Below are 25432 nucleotides of genomic sequence, written 5' to 3' on the forward strand. Positions count from 1 at the left end.
CAGTGTTTTCTACGGATTTTTGTTGACGGTTCCCCTCCGTCGCTTATCTTTCGATAGCCAGTGCGAGCATTCCTCTAATAAGAACTGAAACCCGAGACAATTTGAGTAGATTATTGTGCAGGATGCGGGCGTTAATTGCGTAACGAGTGTGCTCGCTTTATCCTTCGATACGAGGCGTCCGCGACGACAGATGCATTTTTCAAGAAGCTTATCGACGCTGATGAATCGACGTCGGGCGCCTAGCTGTAGCGTCATCGTCTGGGCTGAATCCACCGGAATTATTCAAATAAGTATATCACTCGGTGGAACAGATAACGCTGGAAACTCAGTATGGGCTACAAATGAATACTGAACCTTCGCCCCAAACATTTAAAACGTTCTTGTTTTAACTTGGTTTCGTTTATTTGTGAAAACATCAGATAGAAATCTCTACGTTTCTTATTCTTTTAATTAAAAGTTGCAATTTTTCCTTATTTCATTTCCTTATTCAGGTGTCATTGATAAATTTATTAAAGGCGAGTATGCTTTGTTGAAGAGACATCGTTCTTCTAATTAGATCCATAATGAAAGAATTTCAACGCCTCCTAAGAAATACTAATTATATTTGCTTGTTTCATCAACGAACAATAAAATACAGCTGAGCATGTAATAAAACGTAATATTATTCGGTATAATCCTGAATGTCGTGTGAACGTCATGTTTTTCCCTATATTAATTCTTCTTGCCAAAATAAAAACTCTCGTTGCTCGTCATCGCAATTTTTCTTAAACGTTTCGAAATGGAAATAATGATCCGCCCGTGGACTTAATTAGAAGAAATGGACGTTCTGCAGTAAGAACAAAATAATGAATGGAAATTGCCCCATTAAGGAGCTAGCCAGGCCTTAATTAATAGCGTGTGTCGGAGATGGGCATTCACGAAAAGCGAGTACGTTCATCCTCCAGTCGTCAATGGCAGAGTTTTCGTACAGCGTGGAGGACGTTTAACTCGTTTACGTAAGAGACGAGCTAAGTGTGCACTGGTCACATCCGTTATGCGTAAGCGTTTACGAGTAAGAATTAACTACGAGGATATCCTCGTACAGGAAGCCCTGCCTAAAAATTGACTCCATGACTCGACTGACCTAGGAGCCTTTCCTGGAACACGAAAAAGTTGAGTAAAGGAGTTAAGTATCTCATAGAGTTGTCAACAAAAGCATATATGTGTATATACTTCGTGTTTTTTTTTTAAATTTGGCTATCTATGTAGAAATCTGGAATAATCATCGCAGTAATCAAAAAGTTAATTAACAACTTGAGGAAGCTATTAATATTCACTTGAAAACTAGAATTTTTGTTGAAAGTATCCTCTGCGAGATAAGCTGAAAGGTTACAAAACTGCACCTACAATTTCTATCCATTAAACTTAGTTCAGAATTAGAATATCTGATTTTCTACGATCTGATTTGCTAATTAATTGAAAACAAACACTCTCTGTGGTACGAAGAGCGCCGTACGTGCCATTAACTTGCCACTTTCGTTTGTCGTAATCGTTTTCATCCAGAAATTATTATTTTACAGCCTCAGTGAAATCCAAACTGTAATTAAGATTTTCTTGAATTTAACTTTTTTCTACTCATTAGCGATTTACATATCGCGACCTCCATCTTCAATCGTCCCGGCTATCGCAGCCATGAAAATCGTAACAAGTCGCGGCAAGCTGAACTCTTAACGAGTCTAACTGGTACCGTATCTGGAATTTAAACAAGACTCGTATTTGTCAACCTTGAACCTGTTAAACTTTCTGCATTGGAACTGGTATCGATAAGGCGTCCTCGCCCGTTTTTTATTTGCGCAAACGTTTGCAGAAATCTTGAGCCTTGTCTCCTTACAAGAATGTTTCATTTGTGAATGAGTATTGGAACGTAACGGTTCGACCCTTTGCAGGTCTTTGTTGGATAATTTAACACATGTTGAGGGACGAATTTTATTTGGATTTTGGTTTGTTTTAAGGGAAGACAGACAAACCAAAGCAATCTTTATCTGTAGATCGATTTTGACATGCTGTCAATATCCCTCGAGAGGTTCAATTTCTTGCTTTATCCTTTTTCGAAAAACATCGATGACCTTAGAATTTCGTAAAGAAACAGAAGATTCATTCTATCGTTACAAGTGCTGCATTAACAGAGTTGGGTACCATGACTGCTTCAGCGTACGGCGAGCACGCAAACTATTGGCGCCACCTAATATGCCTGCTCACCTTGCGCTAAAACGTCTATACTATCCAGCTCGGCAGTAAATAATACGAAAATAGAGAAGAAGAACCCCCAAAATAACTGAAATTGCATCCTAAAATTAAATGAAATATTCATCGCTATAATAGTAGCATACTCCGTTTAAAAAGTGACGAATAGCATTCCTCGCGAGTCGTCGAAAGTAAAAGGAACCCAGCGAACACCGTATCACTGTTCGCTGTCATGCATCAATTATGCGAAGCGTACGCGGTTGATTTAACGTGTCTCGCCCCCACAAAGAGGCGCGCTACGCGAAACGTAAATATGGTTTTATAGTTCCTTATGGTTAATGGGCCCTGAGGAAGCGACAAGGCTCTTTCGTAGGTTTTTGCACGCGAAAACACGTGCGCGAGTAGACTTCAGGCGGAATGGAAAAGAAAGTTAAAGAGCTGGGAGTTTCGTTCCTAAAATAAATCGTCGCCCAGACAAAAATGTTGCGGGTCTACAGCGAGTGCCATCGCCGGAGGCATTCGATCGGTGTTTTCTTCTTTTTTAAATCCGCGATATTCCGTGCCAATTCGCGCGCCAGTGACGCTCGGGTTCGAAAGACATTCGAGTCGATAACGTTTCATGCGGAGTACTCTTGCGTAACCGTGATACCGATACGTGGAATTATGAATGAAACTGTGCCTAACGGGAGACAAATCACAACCAGGACGGAACGAATACTTTTGCCCGGTCCGATAACGTTTGCGTTGTCGAAGAGATACGATGGCGCTTCCGCCAAGCATGGAGTTGTGAATTGGTTTCTCAGTTAATCGTCAGTTGTGTTGCATATTAGCTAGATGAGTATTTCATGGCGTTTATATATCTTAATTTTGTAATTATATTTTAATTCTGATTTCATATATTCTGATACGCTCTGATAGTACAAACATAGGAAAAATAGACTATCTCATGACGTTGTTGTTTATTCATTGGCAAAGAATCTTCCATATTATGCTAGGAGAGAAACTTGAATTAAATAATTCAATATTACACAAAATCCAGTCCAAAATATTCAGTATATTTTATTTTTATGTTTGTAATTTGTTCTCGATATTCCAGCTGCATTAAATCGTTCGATTCAGTTCACCCATATTTTTATTTGCTACAAATGCTTGAACATCCGTCGTCCAGCAATGACAATTCGTTTGGCAAGGTAGAATTACAACGTGACGAATTAAGAATTCGTATCATAGTGATTTGCGACCCGGTTTACTTCCTGCGTTGAATCAGAGCGCCGCCCAGGGTGTCCTATTTCCCTTTCTTTTAAACCCGCGTTCCAAGATGATCAACTTCCGGCGCTGGACTTCGAATCCAAGCCTCTGACACATCCTTCTCGGTTCCTTTCTCCTGCGTCCGTGCCTCCTCGTGAAAACACGCAGACGGCGCGAGTTCTTTTAACCCGTGGCACGAGCTCTCGCGGTCGTTTATTCTTTCGCGCGCTCTTTGAACTCGCGCTGCTTCGCGGAAAATCGGTCCCCGTTGTCTTTGCCCACTGGAATCCAATTAAAATGACGCGCAACCCGTTCTGGGACTGTTGAATAACGCGATACCACTGTATTACGAGTATTTATGGAAATAACTTCGCGTGCTAATCACGAGGTTTCGTAAGAGACTCGTTTGGCAAGATGATGGTCGAGGTGTACTGAAATTGATCAAGTCCAGTTTGAGATTTATTTCTTGCGTTCTTGGGACATTATTCAACATCCAGTCTTTCCAGTTTACTGAGTGTCAAGTCTCATCCTAATTAAATAAATATGATCGTCCCACACTTAAATTGATAATAAAATCCTGTATCAACTACAACCGAAATTTTCGTCAAATTATTACTTAGAATTCATATATCACCCTCTATACGTGCGCAATTTATGTATAAATGGACACGTTTATTACAGAAATTCCAAATAATGTATCATGTTTGGTTGATCCATGCATAAATGCTAATTTCGGTGTTTATATGAGCAAAACATAATTAACGAACAGTGTTTCGTACATGCCAAAGGAATAAAATGTTATAATTTCTCTCTCGCACAGTAGTCGATCGATGAATGATAATCTTTAATTTAATAGCGATACTATGATAGTTTATATTTTGTATAAAAATTGAAAATCTACGAAACACTTATGTCAACTCGTGTTCTCATCAGAGTTGCCTGAATAGTTCGAATCTCGAGAGGGATAGTTGTATCGGCGATGAGAAAATTTAATTAGCGAATGACTGGAGTTGCTAGCGTGTTTAGTCCGGAACGTACGCCGCAAGACTTCCGGTTATTTCTCAAGTTATTCATAGGAAACACCTGAACTAGACTAGGAAGTCGCGATATACATACCGATGATTCCTCAAATTTCCTATTAATTAATGATACATCCAAGAGAACCAGCTATAATAAGTATCGCGTACAATTCGCTGAAAAAGAAGAACGAACAAGTAACTATAAATCTTTCATCGAAAACATTCAGAACCAGTGCAGTGCAATTTACGTCAGACGCATGGTCGAATCGTTGACGAAATTAATAAAACTTGCAGTACTTCATTCCACGCTGCTCGAGAACAAAATCTCAGTCACTTTGCAGTTTCTTCAGCCTTTAATTAAGTATTACGCTCGACAGCGGCAACTACGCTTCGTCGACGAAATCAACCCTTTCACTTGCAGGAACGAGCCAGCTGAATCTCAACTGCAAATGGCATTCCTACGGATTTAATACGTAAAGTTTCCAAATCCAAACGTTCATAGATCTTTTCGCAATGTTTCTGTATTATCGAAATCGAACGTGTGGTTATTGATTTTTTAATAATAAGTCTATATGCTTCGTTTCAGCCCACTAATTCTAATCGCTGGTTTCTAAATTTGCTTTATGGCTATATCGTATGTTTCGTTGATTTTATTCATTTATTTCGTAAGTTCTGTCGTGGTACACAAATTTTGAAAAAATTCAGGTCCACTCTCGAACTCCTAAAACAGCTATCTCACCCAATAATAAAGTCTGAATTTCCCTCATTTTATTTTCATAAATCAAAGTGCGAAGCACAAGTTTCGAATCGATTGGGAAGTCATCCATGCCTCCAATTCCCCGAGGCGACAACGGAGAGCTAATTCAGTTTGTGTTACCCTGAATAAAATTTCAACACGAACTGCGTACCTAGTACCCCCTCGCGATGGCGCCAACGGAGTGCAAAAAGGATCAGGAGGTCGAAAACTCTAAACTCGACACCTTCGACGAAAAGTGGATCAAATGTTCGTAGTTTCTTCGAGATCGCACGGTTGTTATAATAAACGCGTAGTTTCGCAACCGCGTTAACAATAAAAACGACGCATTTAACGTTCTGTTGCGACAACAGGAACGCCGTTGAAGCGTACACATTCGACCCAGATCTTTTTCCTCTGTGCCCCGACTCTCTCGATGCACCTGCAGCTCCCGGGTCGACAGAACCTGCCCACACTCCCTGGTGCATTGACGGAACGACCAATACTATCGCAACACGCTTCAGTGATTATAGGCTGCGCTTTGCCAGCCGCACAATACACGTTAAAGATTGCCTATGCCATTGGGTTCTATCCGCGACCCATCGTTCTACGTTGTGGAACAGAATGGTCTAAGCGTTAAGTTGGCTACATAGCTGCTAGAGAAAAGGTGAGTGCGAGACCCTGAATCACGTTATGCGTCAGAAATCGAACTCGCGGTAGTCTTGAAGGTAGTTCAGGTCGAACGTTAACTCTTTGTACTACGACAACTTTTTTTAAATAAAACGTTTTTCAAGTTGAGGGAGTTGAAAGGAAGGGTAATTGAGGATCAGTTCCCGAGAAACGAAAAATTATATTTTATTGTTAGACAGGGTATTGGAATATTGGATAATGAGTTGTTTTAGGGAGGTGAATGTGGAAAATATGGGCATGGGGGATGCTGGAAATCGTGAGCTTCACAAAGGAATATTTGGGGGAATAGGGGTGCAATGGCGAAAGTTTTCTGAACGAGACACCCCAATAGTTGCCTCAATAATAATAAAAGTGCTTGTCATTAGAATTTGCTATCATTACCAGGGCCTTCTTAAACTGGAGCAATACTTCTTAATTTTTTTACTCAACACTTTTGAGAATAACTTCTTAAATTTAGAATATTATTGATACATATTTAACAGAAGGGCCCGTATTTTTTCGTAATTAAGTAATAATTTAAATATGTCGCGTATTAATTCACGCATACGTGCCGGTGTAACGCGTCTATGTATGTGCACATGTGCTGACCCTCTATCGATTCCTCGAAGCCAGGTAGTGACGTCCACGTACTCGTGTGTGAGTCAAATACACGACTTTCCATTCATACCTCGCAGTCGTATACGACTTGAACGCGTGTATGTGAAAAAAGAGAGTAGATTATAGCGTATAGTTCACGTTTTATTAACAGCAATTGAGGACAGGAAATTATACGTATCGCGTAAGTGACAAAAAGAATAGCATTCCTCTTTGCTGTTTTGTGTAGTCCACATCAAATTTGTTATAATGAAGATGAGAAATACGTACTGTAGTAGTCGAATTAATATCACATAAATGCTAATCTTTCTGTTGCCAAACGATCAATTAAATAGTGATTCATATCGTTGAATACTTTTGTCAGTTAGTTTTCAAATAATTCCGACACAAGAGATATTAAACCGTGTACTCTGAAAATACTGTTTTGGTCATTTTAACAGTAAGTATTTCGAAGATCAGGCTATAGTTTCTAATATAAATATGTGTGTAAGAATGAGTACCGAATACGTACTCACTCCTATTATCCATTATTCAGAAAATCTCCTAGAAATGTAAACCAGACGCGAAACCATTCACGAAGCGCGATTCAGTTCAAATGGAACGTCGGTGTTCGGTCTTTCGGAATCCTGAAATCGAATTTCGAAGCTCTCGACCTCTAGGAACTTTTTCTCCGAGCGTGTTTGCCAGCCGCAAAGGGGGTGATGTTTTAAGTTGGTTTTCAACTCATTGCGGTTGACACTTCTATGTATGCGAGATACAGATGTCTAGTGATACGCACGAGACGAAACGAGACGAGATTTCTACGATCTCAATCTTGATCTCGAAAAAATCTCGAAACATGCATATCGATCTCGAATTTTCGACAATTTCGAATATATGTATAATCTCGTCTCGTGCGCATCACTAGTCTTCTTAAACTGAAGCAATACTTCTCAATTTTGTTGCTCGCCACTATTGAGAATAGCTTCTTAGAATGTTATTTCCATTATTTCTTACGCGAATATTAGAATTTTCTTACTTATTCCAAGTCCACTATTTAAATAAAATAAAACCATATTATTTTATTTGTATTACTAATTTCAAAAAATATGAAAGATATTGTTCTTGTAAGTAAATATTGAATATAGATTGATATCATAGGAAAACTAGCATATCTTTTAGCTAGGAAACCTATAATGCCGTATAATTCCTTTCGAGTCCCTTGGTGTTTTTTATTCAACCACTCGTCGTCGGTTAAACTTGTTTTAACTTGTTAAAATTATTCAACTAAAATAGTACTTACCACACTGGACGTGCGTTCGCGTGTTGGTACTCGGTACACGCGACATGGACGAGGAGAGGAAAAAACAACAGAAGAAAAATTGACATCCGCGGAGAAGATAGCGGCTTATCGTCCGCATGCAAGACAAACGGCATCAGTCACGTTTGGTCTTTCGATCAGTCTAAACGGTACATTTCGTCGTCGATGTTCCCGTACGTCGCGTAAACTCGCTCCGGATTCGTTCAAAATCGTCCTCCGGGGGCTTGACAATCTGTTTTTCAAACTTTTACACGAATAAGTGGACCGTAAGGTGCATTCAAACCCGTGGACATCTTGCGATTGGATATTTTGTTGGTTTTAACAGCGCAGGGGTTTGTCCCTTGCGAGTCGGAAAATAAAGGTAGCCTTGAAAGGGTCCTAGAGGATTTGCTAAAATTGGTGGTCCATACCTTGGGTGTGTATTCTACTCATCAATGTGAAATTTGGATGATAAACGTGCAATTTAGAAATCAACAATTTTGAAGTATCCTCTTTGAGAAGGATTATTATAAACAAGGTATAATCTAAGAGATTAAATATTTATTACGTGTAGATACCAACTTTTATCCTCAGAATCCACAAACATGATAAATTAATTTAAATTTCAATGTTTAAATTCTTGGCTTATGTTACTCTATATATCTTGGACCACCAAGTTTGGCACACAGTGTATACTCTTCGTGGAATATTTTCTAGACGAAATTGCTCAGTTTATCCTTGGGTCTCGGAGATCTATTTTTCGAATTCATAGTCTCCACGGTTGGTGGGATTATTGTTCACCTATTTTCCTCTGCACCGAGTCGCCTTTTGTACTGACACGTCTGGGACTATTAGCAAACGTGAGGAAGTATATTTCGTGCTAAATGCTTAGGTTCGCGAAAAGAAGTTAATTTTAAACGCTGCTTCGCGTTGGTGACATTTGAAATTTTTCGTTTCCTTCCAACGTTCGCCCGTTATCTATGTTTACTCTATCTATTTAATCAGTTGCAGTTATCTGCGCGACCGTTTATGCGAAATCTCAGTTCTGGTTCCGTGCTCTCTGATTGCGAATCGTGCAAACACTTGAACATCGAATATACATATCATTTGCGTATGAATACATTGCATGCAGTGTAAGTAATTGCCATTAGTCGATTTAATTTATCGATACTGTTAAAAAAAAAATCAGAAGAATGAGGAACAACATTGTATATTTTGAATTACGAAACCTTTGCATCACGGTTTCTTTAACTTTAATTTATTCAATACGAGACCTAATTCGACTTTAATTAACCGTAGCTGCATTCTCTGTTCGTTCTCGTCTCTTTTCATAGTTTGTCGAGGATATTTTATGGTATGCGTACACGATGTTAAGAGGCAATGAACCAAGACCTAACCAGTACGTTAGAACCAGACTAATTTACGCACTGGTGGACTGTAAATAGAGAACGCTGCGAGGAAATAGAACAGTGAGGAAAGTCTAGACTTATTTAGAAAAATGTAATGTACATTTGTGGCTCTCTTTGAAAACCAATTCCACATTGTATACTCTTTATTCAGAATTTTATAATGTTCAGTACTTTCACTGTACTTTAAATTTTAAATACTAAAGAGTATATTCGTTGATATATATTGAATAAATAGCAACTAATTACCAGTCATGATTAGGATATTATAATTTTAGATATTTATTCGTGTATACATTAATACATAATATATGATAGAATTATCTAATTTATACATTTGAACCTATGACAATTTTATTTAAATCTCGACTCATGTATACATTAAGTATATAACATAATGATCCAACTTATAAATTTGAAACATGGATTATTATTTAAAATATTACATTAAATAGACATCTCTTTAGTATGACTCTTCGCGTTTAGTTTGAATTATTTTACAAGCTCTCAATTAAATCTTTAACTTCTTAAGGGATATTCACATATATCTGTACGTTCGCTTTTGTATAAAAATTACCGTTATTTACTATTACAATACCTTTTAAAATTAAAAAGTATACAATATTAAACTGAGACAGCATATTTGTATGTCAAAATCGATTTACAAATAAAGATTGCTTTCGTTTGTATGTATTCGTTTAAAGCAACCTAAAAATCCATTTAAAATTCGAATTACACGATTGTTCGCATGATTTGCGCCGAAACAGAGCTGCGAAAGGGTTTATCCGCGGAATTTCACAGGCGTTCCTCCGCGACGAGTTTTTTGGGGCTGGCAGTGACGCCAATGGTGCCGCGACGAGGGCCCCGCAGGAAGAACCGAAAATAAAGTAGACAGGCGCCGAGTTCGCGTATGAATATGCGTGCATCGCGACGCCCAAGCCCTCCGTTTTGTCCGCGGAGGTCCGGTCGTAGGAAATTTTTAGCTCACGCATCCGTGTAGCGACCGTACAAATCCTCGTAACGCGGCCCTCGGAGACAGTTTATGCGACTGCATCCGTCACTAGATTTTTCATCCTCGGGCACCAAGCTCTCTGTTATTCGTCTTAATAATTCTCCGCCGCGCCAGACACTCAAGATTGCTGTGTAAATATTTCACGGAAAAATTTTCCACGAGGGCCACTGTTTGACCGCCTCTGGCCACTCGCGACCGAAAAACCTTTTCCCTTGGACTCGTTTTTTCCCCGTCGTACTCCCGAGACCTCGATTGCAACCCTCTTGGCGAGTCCATCAATAAGTGGTAGCCGTGAGTGTTACGGAGAAAGTATCTTTCTTCGATTTTTCGTATTAAGATACCTCGAATAGTTGATACGAGGAATTTTCAATTGGGGTAGTTTGTTATCTTGGAAGGAAGTCTTTTTTTCTGTACATTTTCATGTTTATTTTCTGGTTTTCTTATGTAGGATATCTTAAATAATTAATTCTATGATCTCAGGGCCAGGGGCGAGTGTTTGTTTTTGACAAAGACGTGGTCCAACGTTATCTTGGATTTCGCTTATATAGAACACTCTCCGACCAATCGATTCCTCGTGGAATCCAAAAGTGACTGCTTTACAGAGGCTTCTAATCAGAAATCTTTTGAAACCTTCTTGCCTTCCACTAACTAACCATTATAGTTTCCAAAAAAACAAACTTTCCCTATTTTTTCTTCTACCATCTTACAATATATTACCTTTTCTTACAAGACACACGTAAATTGTTCCATTACAAAAAGCAGCCAACATTTACATAATATTTACGTCGAAGCTTAAGAAATTTGCCCGCGCTTACACAGTCTTTGCTTGCGTCTCTATCCGCACGAGTGGTCGCACTTTCGCCGTGGAGTGTCTCCATTTATTTTTCCTTCCGGTTGGTCGACGTTGTTTTCTTCCCCCGAGGACCACCTCGGTCGGGTTTGCATAGAAATCGTCTTGAAACTCTTAAAAGGTCGGTTCTTTGCCATCGGAGCGCGCCTCTTCTGTTTCGGTCCCAAATCTTTTCCCAGATCCTGGCGACGCTGTGCTGGCGTCGCCTTCGCTTTCTACGACACGTGTTCGACCATGTGTTACGGCCCTCGACTTTCGTAAAAATCACACGAAGCCAGAATTTTTGTATTAACACGCTCGAGAACGGGATAGATGAGTCGTAGACCTCTCATTATTATTATTTTCTGCAACACTTTCGTTTTATTCGCGGTTACTTTCGTGCGTACGTACTCGTACTCTTTTATTTGCTGATTGCACAGCCTGAGGTATAGATAAGAAGCAAGGTACTATTTTTCTTTAACAGTTTCGGTTTCTTTTTTATACCTTGACGGTTTATTACTACCATTACGATCTGCCATTATTATTTTATTCCTTAGACTTGATACTTCAGTGTACACTTCTATGTAATGATTGCATAGTCTGAAACATGGGTGAAAAGCAACGTATTACTGTTATTATTTTGCTTTAATAGTTTGAGATTTTGAATATCTTGATGCTTTATTACTACCATTACGATGTGTCATTATTATTTTATTTCTTAGACTTGATACTTCAGTGCACACTTCTATATAATAGGACAGTCTGAAATATGGACCAGAAGTAATGTATTATTATTATTCTTTTCTTGAACAGTTCAGTTTTTTTTTGTTTTTTTTTTAAAGAATATTTTCACATTTTATTACTGCAACTTGTATTTTTATATGGAGACCAGCTTAAGGTATTCCTACCTTGTATGGAATTATAATTTCTAACCAGTCGTAGAAGCGTGTTGCTAAAGTGAAACTTGTAGAAATGGACTTGCTTCGTATTACTAAGCTACCTTTACTTCGCATTTATTAACCAGCGTCCTTGGTCACTGCTCTCCGTTCCATTTTATCATATCTACTCCGAGTTTCATTTACGAACAAATTTTGAAAATTTAAATTAGTCCTCTCGCAGGTTTATAATTCATACTTATTCTGAGTACAACTCAAAGCTTACGAATTTTAATATTTAAATATAAAATCATTTTATGCTAGTCGTAAGAAGTTCGTCAAATATTCTCCAGTTAAAACCCCATCGAGTTCAAAGGGTTAATCACGAATCCACCCTAAAATCACGATAATTTTGAATATTTCTTTCCACAAAAATTTGACTTTCCTCCCTCTATTTGCATAACTAATTACTCCTCCCATTCGTCCACAATTCGTTACCGTGGCATGTTCCATTGTAGTCTCATACGATCTGACAGCGAAGTATAGTAACGTTTTCCTACGTCACCGAGTGCGTAGTCACGTGACGACCAGTCGAGTCACTCTTTGGCCCTCAAGAATCGTGAACGATTCAGTTTATCGTGACCCGCGGTATGCTCGAGACCGCGCGTTGGATCGTCGATAGTCTCGCGACCGCTTCATCCAGAAAAGGTCCACAGGTACCACGGCCTTAGTTCAATGGTGCCCAATCTTCGCGAATATTGATACCGATTAACGACAATTGGTGACCTATTAGTGACGCGTCGAAGTGTACCATCTCGAACGAGGACAGACAGTGCGTGTGCGGCGTCTCTTGGAAAGTTTTTACTTTCCACGCATTTCCAGCCGGGATAGAGTATTTCCTTTTCAAACGTACATTTCTCTTATGTCTCGTTTGAGTTAAAAAATAAATTATCGAAGAATATATTATTTTGGAGTATCGAGCAGGTTTTAAACATGGCCTAATTCGGAGCAACGAGAACTTAATTTTATGATGAAAAATTGTGTACACGAATAGGATGTTAAATATGGAAGACCAATGGGTATAATAAACTGTATAATTAATACAGTATAAAATGGTATCTATTGTGAACGGTATGAACATTGATTAAAGTTGGAGTATCATGTTGATTAAAATTGCAGATATCGATATTTCCTTTTAAATATATACAATTTTCATTGTTCGATCCACGAATGTACGATTTCAATTAAATCCATTAAATGATTCCCTAGTCGTTATCGACTGTATCTCAAGTGTACTCCAAAATTCTTATCTCAGGCATACGTGTGACATTACGAAGGAAGAGATTAATCAGAAATCAAGCAGTAAATTGATCCCAACTCGTCAACTTCTTATTAAGTAAGAACGAGTTTATAACTTCTCCGTGTGATAAAGATCGATCTTTGATCGCCTAGATTCGAAGTCGCGCGTTTATATCGCGACGAAGAAGCGAGGGGAAACGTGAAAGCATTTACGTGAAAGGCCGACTCGGTGCAATTGATAGTTTCGGATGAATTGTGGGCTCTGTCAGGGCATTAAAAAGTGAAAGGGAAACCGAGGAGAAATTGTGATTTTGCTCGTTTAATTAAGGTGACTCTGGTGTTTGTGGGTTGTGTTGACGTGAGGATGACGTGAGAAAAACGAGGGTGTTTTTGAGAGTGGTTCACGGCGATGGAAGCGGACAACAGTGGATCGTCGAGTTGTTCGAGGGACGCGTGAAGAATTTTCGTTTCGCCAGGATGTTGAAACACATGAATCGGACTGGACGACCTCGGATCGTCACGAGGAAGAGAAAAGGTCGTTCGTTATCCAGAAGCTGGCCTGGTACACCTAGGCCCTTATCAGTCGTTTCCAACGAGGTAAAAAGACTTCTTTCGAAATTAGAGGAGTTGTTCTTTCCACGTGCCGCTCTCATAGAGATATTATAGGTAAATCAAGGGAGTCAGACTCTTGGCTGTGCAGCTAGAAAGAAAAAGAAAACCATGGTTAACCCCGGCTGTCTCTGTCAACCAGTACATTTTTATATCAATGCAACGATGCACATTAATGAAAGCACAGAGACAAATAGCGTACCACTATTTCTTTTCTCTTACTAACGCTAGGACATTTCCACTTACTATGTCTACCCTTCTCTATCTATGATATCTCCATGGCCGCTGTACATATCTCGCCACTTTATTCGTCCGTAGTCGCGTACATCGCGAAAATAGCCGCGATCCGTCAGACTTTATCGAATCAAATACTAGGAGATTTGCATAGAACGCGAACACGTCGTGGAATTATTTGCACGGGAATTCTCACGAGGTTGCGTATCCGTGGTCCGTTGAAATTGAGCGACAGACGCTTGAAACATTCATAGCATGCCGATCTTTTTTTTTAAGTAACGAATTTGTGAGGAGAAACTTAATAATGCATCACTGCGCTGAGCGAACGTGAAATACGGAATCGACTGAAGCATTGATTTTTAGCGCAGAATCATTTTTCGGGCATGTAGGTTTAGGCTATGTAGGTATTCAATGATCTTACGAAATTATTTAAAGAGAGAACTTGGTACTTTTAGACGTTGAATAATTAAATAATAAGACAGATACGATTCGCTTCCGGCGTTTAAAATTGGATATTTAGAAATTGAAAGAAATTAACAGAGAGAGTGTTGGATTTAATGTACATAATTGAAATATATCTTTTTAAAATTTATATTTAGTAAGGCATCGATAATGGAGCTAAGGACCAAAAATAATTACGGTTAAATAGTACGAAACATTCGCAGATTGGAAAAAAAAATCGAGGTACGTCGATTAAAAGGTGAACGATACGTGCTATAAAACTCGTACGATTATCATCGGAATTGATAATTAATACGCTTCCGATAACCCCAGTCCTCGGTCGTTAAAGTTTATTGAAACCGAAATGGAACGGGTCGGCACCCATTCGTGGTAGAAACGTCGGTTTATCGTGCGTGCTCGACACGATACACGCGTGTGTATGATCGCCCACGCAGAGTTGAAGGGCCCACGCAGAGCCACGAATATACAGGGTGTCTAATTAGAAATGGAAAACATCCTCTATACTCCAATAGAATATTCCGACTACAGAAAAACAAGGGCAAGTTTGGAATTTTAAAATACATTTCAGGTATCAATTTGACACTTTACATAATTTTTTGTGTACAGAAATATGCTATACTTTTAAAGATATAAGCTATTTGTCCTATCATTGAAGAAAATGTCTTTATTTTGGTATTCCCAATGAATGGAATATAATTTATTAGAACAAAGATCGTAGCCTGAAGTAGAAGAACTAAGAAATCCCAAAAGTTAATAAAATGACAACGTTTTAATCTCCACCGTTTCATCGTCGTACTTATTGAATTTTGTAAACACTGCCAACATCGTTCTTAATATCTTTTAGTCATCGATCCGTCAGACTTTGGATGTTTACCATAAACGTTACCGTCGCAGTTTATTTATACAGACAACAATAATTCAGAGAACAGAGCGAGTTTTTATCCCAAAATTTATTCCCAGATCACGTTCAGTGTTTACAAATGCAAGGACGAGCAGAAATAAGACATTCAAGGCTTACATTTAGGTATGTGCTCGCTTAACTGACGTATACAAACTCTTTCGAAAACGGAGCCTCGCACGAAGATATTTTATTCTATTGTTTCGATTTATTTTATCACGTGGGATCACCTGTTAGATGTTAGCACTACATCCACCTGTACTTTGTACTGTTTATGTAAACCTAATGGGAACATTGTGGTGCAAAATTCTTAGTCATCGTAGTCGTCGGTGCTAGTATCGAGGTTGCGGCTATCTGTGACAATGAACGAGGTAATTAATGAATCGAGGTTTATATTCCAATCCTCGAAACTAACCGCAGCCTTTATAAAACAAAGGAGATTATTAGAAAGAGAAGAGACATTAGAAAGACATTATTTTGTAGAATTATTTTAGATTATGATTTTATACATCAAAGGAGTTCCGAACAAAACCTCAACTGTATATTATTATTATTCTATCTAATGATAATGGACCGACGTATTGATTTCGGCTCTCGAAACTCACAAGCGTCAATTGTATCCATATCATTATTTTTCATGGAAATCAATGGATCCGTTGAAGCCTTCCTCGCGCTTATCGCAATTGACCATTGCGAATGAAATTCCAGTCGTCGAAACGAAAGATATTGACCCGATACCAAGCGAAGTATTTCACAGTGTCAGGGACAACTGCTGCCATAGATCGTGGGATCGATCCAGAAGCGAAAAGTCGACTCGCGATTTTATAACGAGGAGTACACGCCGCGTCAGCGGTATACGTCACCGCGGCCGAAAACGATTGTTTATAATTCGTTCGTTACGTAACCGCGCGTGCACATTTTCTGCATTGGCTGTTTACAGGTTGCGTCACGGGGCTGCATTTCGCGACTGTGCGGTTTCACGTTCCACCAGCGAGCAACGCGCCATTATAATTCGCCACTCGATAAACAGAGCATAGCATGTGATCTACTTTGTTTCCCTTTTTCGCGCTTGTTTACACGCTCGCGGGCCACTCGTTTGAAAAATCGGGTCTAGGCTGCTCCGAGAGGAGCACCACGACTGTGGTGGATCATAATTTCATGTAGGTTTAGATTTATTGACAATATTTTTAATTATTTAGGGGAATATGTTAATTTTCTTATGTTAATTTTCAAGTACTCTTTTGGGTTCTTTCTTAAATTCATATAGAATTTATTTTGTAGGGTTTTGAACACGTATTTATTCATGTTTTAAGAATGTACGTAATTTATTTTGAATGGAGATGACCAAAATTGAACGTAATACGAGTGACTTTGTACAGGTCCTTTTGAAATAATTTCTAATTCAATCAATTTCTCTGGCAGATATATTTTTAAAAGTCTGCACTTTGAGAAAATGCAATAAAAAATTATTTGTTATACAATTCTAGACCGGAATACCCTCTTAAATTAATTGTTAAAATTCAGGCGCTGCTGGAAAATTTAGTGAAACTCGATTAGTTTGGCTCTTGAGCGGATCGATCGTCATAAACGATGAAAATAATACCCTAAGAATAGAATCGATACCAGAAGATAAAGTATCATTTCGCATTAAACTTTTTTGATTACATGGGTATCGAGCAGGGTATACTTGCTTGATACCTACAGATTACAAAGAAAATTGTAAACTGTATATCGGTTACTCATTCTGCTATTTCTATATTTATATTATTTATTACATCACAATAATCGTTACCTATCCTCACTATTAATAGGGCATTCCGAAAATTGTGCCTGAAAATAATTTTAAAAATGACAACTGTAATCCATCCATGATAATTGTGGGCTGGATTAATAAATCACGAGAGCGACATACTTGAGAGTAGAGCAACAGGTAACTTTCAAAGTCACGAGCCGAAAAAATGACACACATAGATCAACGATAGCGTTTAATATGGCAACAATCTTTCTGTAACTGGCATTAGAGTGATTTTTCCAAAAAGTTTCAGCGTTAACAAGACGAAAGCCCCACACGCAGGCGAGTAGGTCTAAATCATCCAGTGACGATTAATCGAGATCTACTCCAAGGCTACACAGTTTGAGAAACTATCGCCAATTGGCACGAGAAAAGTCATTAGCGAGGAAATTAAATGATTAAGCGCTGGAGGCGAGCTCGCGTCGCGCACACTCGCGTAACCCGTGACGGAATGCGCGCATCGAATACTACGAATCGATTGCGACCAATTAAAAAGTGCAAACTAAACTGCACCCAGTGTCGCGTATTACACGATGCGTTACGGGAACAACGGAGACAGCACAGACAAAAAAAACGACCGCGCCTTTCGCAATATTCCCAGGCGAAAGTTGTTTGGTTCGTATCCGGAGCGATGGGGTGCAATTATTAGGTTGTAGTAATTAATTCTGTACTTTTGTATTCGATCATCTATAGCTTAAACAGATATACTTGATTTTATGTACTTTAATGTACCAACCTTCTGAGTTCTTAATCTGATCCCTATTACGATGTATTTACACACATTTAATACACACCTCAGCAGATATTCTAAGTCTCAACCTGATGGACATTACATGCAGTGTATTATTTGCTTCTTGTCCTTCTTCTACAATTATTAAAGGTACTTGTTATACTTGTAATCAGTTAGAAGAATAATAATAGGCAAGATTTAAGCTACTGGGCTTCGTATATGTAGATAAATGTCCATCAGGTTGGGATTTAGGTCATCAGGTTGATAACTTAAGAAATTGGTACCTTCAACCTACCAAAATGACGAGTAAATATTTCTACTCGAACTAGGCTCGCAAAAGAAAAAATAATAATAAATGACTGAATATAAAATCACAGAATTAATTTCTATACCTAATATTTTTTTTTTTTCGCGTTTCCCTAATCGAATCTCCGTGTCTTCGATTCCCCCAATCGAGACACTGTCCTCGTATCGATGGGGATTCCCATGTTCCTCCCGAAATTGGCTAAATATTCGCTTCTAACAATCGAGTCGCGAGGGAGCGGTTCCGTGAATGGCGAGTATAACTGGCGTATCTACCGGAAGTCCGGCCTACGGGTTCCGGCCCGAGGCATGCTCATCTCGTTGTCTCTCGTGCCTTTTTTCCTTTGCTCTTTCTCTCTCTCTCTCTCTCTCTCTCTCTCTCTCTCTCTCTCTCTCTCTTTCTCACACACTCTTTCTCTCATTTTTCCGTGCACATTGTTCAGCGACGAACGCCATCGCCTGTTGACCGAAAAAAGGCAACGGTGCTGCGAACGGGGCCGAGAAAAAGTTGACGCAGCTGCTGATGTCGTGGACATCTGCAGGTGAAACCGGATTAGATTATCAACACGGTGTCGTTTGTTGGCAGACGACACTGTGTGTGGATAAGGTGTTTGTCGCTCTAGGCGTTCCGTGATACGAGCGGATTGGCGGCTGTTTGCGCGAGTTTGATATGCGAGAAGCTCGTGCACGAGAGACATGCTGTACCTGCGTGTAATATATGCAAAATAATATAATTAGATAATGAAGTGAGGCTCGGTGATTTAACAACTATGATAACTGTAGCTGTATTAAAAGATAACGACTATAGTAAATATGATAAACCTGACAAGTGTAATGATCGCAAAGCCTATGATGACTAGATCGAGAATTTTATGCATTCATGACGTACACTAATTCAGAAAAGCTTCCAAAAATTTGCACAATATATGTTGAATATATTCTGCAATTAATATAATAATATTATTATTTCGTTTTGCGTAAGTGCACATACCTTTCGTTTATGTTTAGCATATATTTATTATATTAATGTATATCACAAATGCGTAAAATTTAACGAAGACAATGTAGAAGACGGTAACTATGGTCACCGTGTTGACTATGATAACTACGGTGACGATGACGATGACGATAAACTGTATCATAACGAAGGTACACGCACATTTTACATAACCCATCCTGCATATTTGCATCAACTTTGTATATAAGTGTAAATTTGCATATGAAATGTGCATCTGCACGAACATCTGCAATCCAGTGATATCGTTCTCCGAGGACGTTTCGATTGTCTGGAACGTCATTTAGTCTGCAGGGAATTCTAGCTTTCAATAGGCGCTGAGTTGTGCATTAATCCTCAAACAATACATTTCACGTCACAGTACGTTCTACCGCGTTACTATTTCACTTGAAGAAAATAAAACGATATTTTCAAGTACGAGATTCGTACTTCTGTATCCAGAATTTATGCAACACCCTGCACATGTGTATCTAGTTTCAGCCTTTTTTTCTGTGGCCGCTGCAGACCTTACGAAACAAGATATCGGATTCCCCGCAGCAAGTATGTTGCATGGAGAATACTATTGAGCCCAGAAAGACTCCAGATGCAGTCTAAATTTCATTCGACGTGAATTTGAAGATTCTTGTTTATTTATTAACTTATCTGACTATTTCATACGTTGCATTATTTATAATTGATGTACGATTCGCCATTGTGTTGATAATTCCCACACTCTTCATCCTTGAACGTGACAGAAGAATCGTTGAAAGAGCGAAGATCGTCGTAATAGTTGTTTGCAAGGTTGCATAGTCATATTATCAAATCAGTGTGTATGAATGAAGAGATATGTGATTCTAGGTACCTATTGAAATAGACCTCCTTCCCCAACATAGCAAATTTTAATCATCTCTGCAATTAGTTTTCTGAACTAACACTCTTCCCCCCCCCCTTTTTTTTTTACATAAAACATATTCTCCAAAGAAGTGTTCGACTTGTAGAGTGCACCTGGTCTGCACTCACATTTTCGAACATCATTTTTTCCATCCATACCGCGTGTTATCGATAATCTAATCCATGTGCACCTCCTACCTGCGCTTGCATTTTCTGGTGCACGATAACCTTTCACCTTTCGCCGCATTGCTGTCGGTGATCTTTTTTAACCTTAAAAATACGGGAATTATTTAACGTGCGTTGGCTGGATCTACGTACCAGGCAAAGTTTCTGATGTGTTCAGAAAACTTCCCTCGAGGCTAAAAGAGAAACGAAATAGGTTGCTTCTATGTGGATCGAAGATTATTAGTTGTCCAACTCCTTCATGTTAGAGATGATATGCAAGATACTCGTCTAGATACATTTCGAATAACGAATCGAAGGTGGACAGTTATTATTTATTCAAAACAAATTGCAATCGGTATGAGTTTCAATGAAACTTATATTAACTTCACGTTGAATAAATCATAGCTTATCAGGACGCCTCCAAACCATTTTTATTCTCTTTAGTCATTCATATTTTCATTCATTTTTTTCTTCATTCTTTTCAATGGTAATATTTCTTGACACTAAATTTTACTGATAAACAAACTTACATTGTATACGAATGACGGTAATTTGTTTTCGAAACCCTGACTTCGAAGGCCTCCTTTTATTGGGGCTCTAAGCAGATCTTGTTTGCCTTTGAAATAACAAGTTACTGTCTGTATTTTAAGCATGATCAGGAGACCATGAAACTCGAAACACTAATTGCACGTTTCATTTCTCCTTTTGCAGATCGACTACCCGGAAGTGCACGGAGGAAGGATGCATCGGCCACCGCACCCTCATCCCATAACCGACCATCGACAGGTCAACTTGGTCTTTGATGACACGGTAAATATCTGTTTTTGAAGCTTTCCTCGTCAGGTAGAACCGACTCGGGTACATTTTTCTAAAGCATTCGCCGTGACGTTCCTTTTCCGACCTGCGTTCTTAGACCTGGTCACGGTGACTCATAAAAACTCATAACTTTATTTCGAATTTCAAAGGTCTGACTGGGGATTAGGAAATTCCTTATTTTGTTTTGAAATGGCAATGTTTATTCAAAAATGACTCAACCTGAATGTAGATGGATTGAAAAATACCGTTGTTCATGACAAAGTTTTTGATCATCGTTTCAGTGGTGTAAAAGAATGTTACAATTTCTGAATTGCTTAAATGAAATCATATTCAATGAAATATTCATTCCGAAATAACTAAAACGAAGTATGAATGTTCCGCAGATGTATTGCAAGATGAAGTGTTCGATGATTAAAAAAGTTTGGGGAGCACTGATGTAGGTTTTCGATCCATCGCCATCGAGAGCGAAATTAATTCGTATCAGATCGGATGCCACAAAGGTGCATAGCGGTTATCCATCGTTAGTGTACAGCTTGCGCATCTGTTGATCGTTTAGCTCCGGGTTTCTCAACTAGACCAACGTTCAGAGATAACCAAACTCATATTCGAGTAGGCGTATTTAATCAAATTAAATATTTAATTGTCAACTGTGCAATATTTCCATCTGATTGGGCTATGAAAAATAGTATAAAAATATCTCACCTCGACTAAAACGAAGAATAATTTGACAGCCCAATGCTTAATTTAAAAACGCCAAAGGGATTTCCTGTATTTCTATTAAAATGCCTTCTAGCTGAACGCAAATTCGCGTTTCATTGGATTTCCGACTTCTTATTTGATCGAGCCTGGCTTTACTCCAATTCTTCCTGTACTATCAAAAACTCGTAAACGCATCGATATTGAGAGGTGGCCTCGTTTACTCTAATGACGGTACAACTGGAGGGGACCACAATCTGAAAAATGCTGAGAGACGCTGACTCAGTTTGCGTCATCGGTTTCGTAGTTAGAAGAAAGTTTATGACGTCGCCGATTCGTGACGTATGCGCGTGTGACGCCCACGTGCTCTGAGAGGGGGTCCGCGCAGGATGCACGGAGTCGCAAAAGTTTTAAAACAACCTTTTTCCACATTGCACTTTCTCATGCATTTCAAATGCGCTGCCGCCCGTCTGCGCGAAGAGATGTTTTATCAGTCTGCGAATTTTCTTATTTGCATCGCCGCGTACGGAAAATTTCTTGGGTGGAGAGTAAATAGCAATCGTCGCGGCTCGAGAAAAGATTTTCCTCCGCCTGGAAAGTGGAACGCATCGAGGAACGCGATCCGCGTGCGTGTATCGTTGGAGAAAATGCTTTTTTTCCTTTTCTCTGCGAGCCAAATGTTCTCTCCCTAGCGTCCTATTTCGTGAACATTCGAGAAAACGGTTTCAAAAAATGTGTACAGGTGACAAGTCCTAACTTCCTCATTTAGAAAGAAATATGTCAAAGGAAAAAGATAGGTCAAAGAGTACTCATTTTTTGTATGAGAACAATGGTGTACGTGCAATCGATAGTTGTGCTATTTAAATGGAAATGCATTTTTTTGCATAGATTGAACCTTATCGTCATTCTACGTAAAGAAGGATTAGGGCAAAGTGGCAAAGATGTTCGCTTCAGCACTTTCAATGATGGTCCTAATATTTTCACACTTGCAAATCTGTCTATCAATCAACTTAAACAGTTTTTTATTATAAAATTCCAAAACGGGCCAAGAGTACACCCTCGTATCGCAGCTTGCGGATAAGACAATCATTCAGAGACTTCTAAGATTGATCATCATTTTTACCCCCTTGTATACCTTCCTATTAACACGTCTTAAATAATTGTCTCGTCATAAAATTCCAAAGATGGTTTGTCCAGAGTAGAATACCCTCTCGAGGCGCAGCTTGCGGGTAAGACGATCTACATTAGCGTTTCCCCTAAAGATCCTCTGGAATGCGTATTGGTCGCATGCACTGGTATGCCACTGTCTCTCGGCCAAGTAGGAAGAAACTGAATGGGAGAGGCAATTTGGAAAGTCTGTGGAGCAGGGCAAAAGGAAAAGTGAGACACGGGCACGACATAACGGGCCGTATAAATCATCCGTCGGGTCGGCCAGTGGCCTTTGAGCAGTTACTATCCGCTGTTGGATGCTTTGAACAGACCGGTACCTCTCTTCAGCGTGAATTCTCGTTCTCTCTCGATCGTTTACCAACTGACGATTGACCGACCGTCGACTCCTTAAGCTTGATTCACACGATCGGCCTTTACCTTTACGCCTCGACACCACGAAGAGGTTGATCGCCGTGGTCACGTTCGGAGCACGACGACCGATGTACTTTACATAACGCTCCAAAGCGTCTGCAATCACAGCTGATGAATTGCTGACCGATGCAACGATCGACTGGTCGTCCTTGTTGATATCCGATAAATATTCATGGGAAAATTCCTCCTGCCAGGTTTCATCGAATCGAAGCTACAGTCTTTTTTCTTACCTTTCGACAAGTTGAGAATAAGTAGTCGTAGTGGTGTAAGTAAAAATTAAAAATAATGTACCGTGCTTCGTTATGATCTCATACTTCGATACAAACATAATTGAGTAAAACATAGTACAGCTCATCTGTTTATTTTTTTTTTACTTGAACCACTATGATTTCGAGCATGTAACTTGAAGAGTATGTAGCAAGTATCAATCATCCTTAATCTAGGTCGGTGTACTGCGCTACGAATATGTAACATCGATGCATTTTGTTGAACACAGTTTGGGAAGCGTTGCTGTAATTTGTCATTCCCTCTAATCCTTTCAGAACAACCGTTGCATCGCTCCCTTTCGGAAGTTCAGAAGGGTCTGCACGTTTAGCTAAGTTATTAGCTTCGAAAGACGCGTATATCATAAACCTGACTAGGACCCTTGGGTATTGGTTGTAGTACTCTGTCATAATGACACGAATATATATGAACGTTGAAACATTTTGCATGATTTTCGTGGCTAATTGAATCCTAACGAAGAGGGTTGTTTAGAGCTTGGCAGACATTTTTAGATTGCACATCGAAAGATCATTTATATTTAATACTTAGAGTTCTATGTTGTGACAACACAGAAACCAGATTTGAACTAAAGCCAGCACTCTGGTATAATATAATTTATGCAGGAAAGTAACCAGAAGGTCCAGTTGACGTTGATAACAGTTCCGCTAGTCTTGTGAAACGTCTCATTGCACAGATTGCAAACACTGGTCGTAACATCGTGCGTGATAACTGGTTTTCCTCTGTTCCGCCAAGCTGTTGACCTTCTAAAAAATTACAAATTAATTCTTGTTGGAACGATGCAAAAAAAAAAAAATAAACTTGAAATTCCACTGGTATTTGTCCAGCTACAAATCGGCCCAATTGCGGCAATATGTTTGTATTTGAATGGGATTGTCTTGTAGTTTTCTATTCACTAAAATAAAATAAAAATGTTCTGAATATTTCATGAGAGTAATGAGATGGATTTTGAAACTGGGGACCTGGAAAGATGTTTGTCACTCGAGCAGATTTTGCTTATCCTTGCTCCAACACTGAGCAGAACAATGTGGGAAATCCCGTGGTAGAACCAGTATGTGGTCAATAATTGACTATTAATGAGACGCAAGTAGGGTGAACCGAAAAATGTCCTCAGTCATATTCGCCGTGTCGTCGACGGGAGAAGTGTTTTGTTAGTGGCACGATCAGAAGCTACAGGTGGGCCCCCCAACGTGCGCCCCCCTGTTGCGACGGACCTGAAGCTTGCCGCTCGGTCGGGTCACGTGACCCTTACGCTTTCGAAGGGAATGTCTACGGCACGAGGAAGGGTGGGGGGCTTCTGATGCCTGATTGAGGACGCGAGTCACTGAGAATTTCCCCCTCCACCTACACATACTCCAGCACGTGAGTCGTGTGTACGTGAGCTTCGCGCTTCGGGCACCTTCGGCAAGTCGATAAGGATGGCGAATATGATGGTCTTTCTTTCTCACTCTTGACATAACTGAAGTCAGAATTACCGACAGACAGAGTACGATCGTGGTTGACGGTCGTTTACTCTTATAGACAAAATATGCCATGTTTCCGCCGCATATTTGACGAAAGAAAATAGTTCCTTTCTGGACCGCTTGTGTCCAAATATAGAATCCGTTCAAACCCCAAATCGATACTAGTTGTGTTTTATATACACATAGCTACTTTGCTGATTAACCTCCAGTTTTAAAGCATTATATTTAACAGGAAGGATACAAAATAGAATAGTTCTCTTTAATTTCTCATTTTCCTTCTTAGTAAAATGAATTTTATTTATAATCTGA

The 25432-nt window shown here is 39.3% G+C and overlaps 1 protein-coding gene across 7 annotated transcripts in view; it reads left to right on the forward strand.

The window, feature by feature from the left end:
• LOC128877501 (rap guanine nucleotide exchange factor 2-like) overlaps positions 1-25432 on the forward strand; it is a 206827-nt gene that overhangs the window by 161822 nt on the left and 19573 nt on the right. For 6 of the 7 annotated variants that reach the window (XM_054124833.1, XM_054124837.1, XM_054124834.1 and 3 more), the window contains one exon: positions 20997-21095. In XM_054124833.1, the coding sequence (XP_053980808.1) occupies positions 20997-21095 (99 nt within the window). Of the gene's footprint in view, positions 1-12614; positions 13805-20996; positions 21096-25432 lie in introns of those variants that run through there. The other variant, XM_054124835.1, reaches the window with a different exon arrangement.

Source organism: Hylaeus volcanicus, chromosome 5 (genome assembly GCF_026283585.1).
Source record: "Hylaeus volcanicus isolate JK05 chromosome 5, UHH_iyHylVolc1.0_haploid, whole genome shotgun sequence".
NCBI lineage: Eukaryota > Metazoa > Arthropoda > Insecta > Hymenoptera > Colletidae > Hylaeus > Hylaeus volcanicus.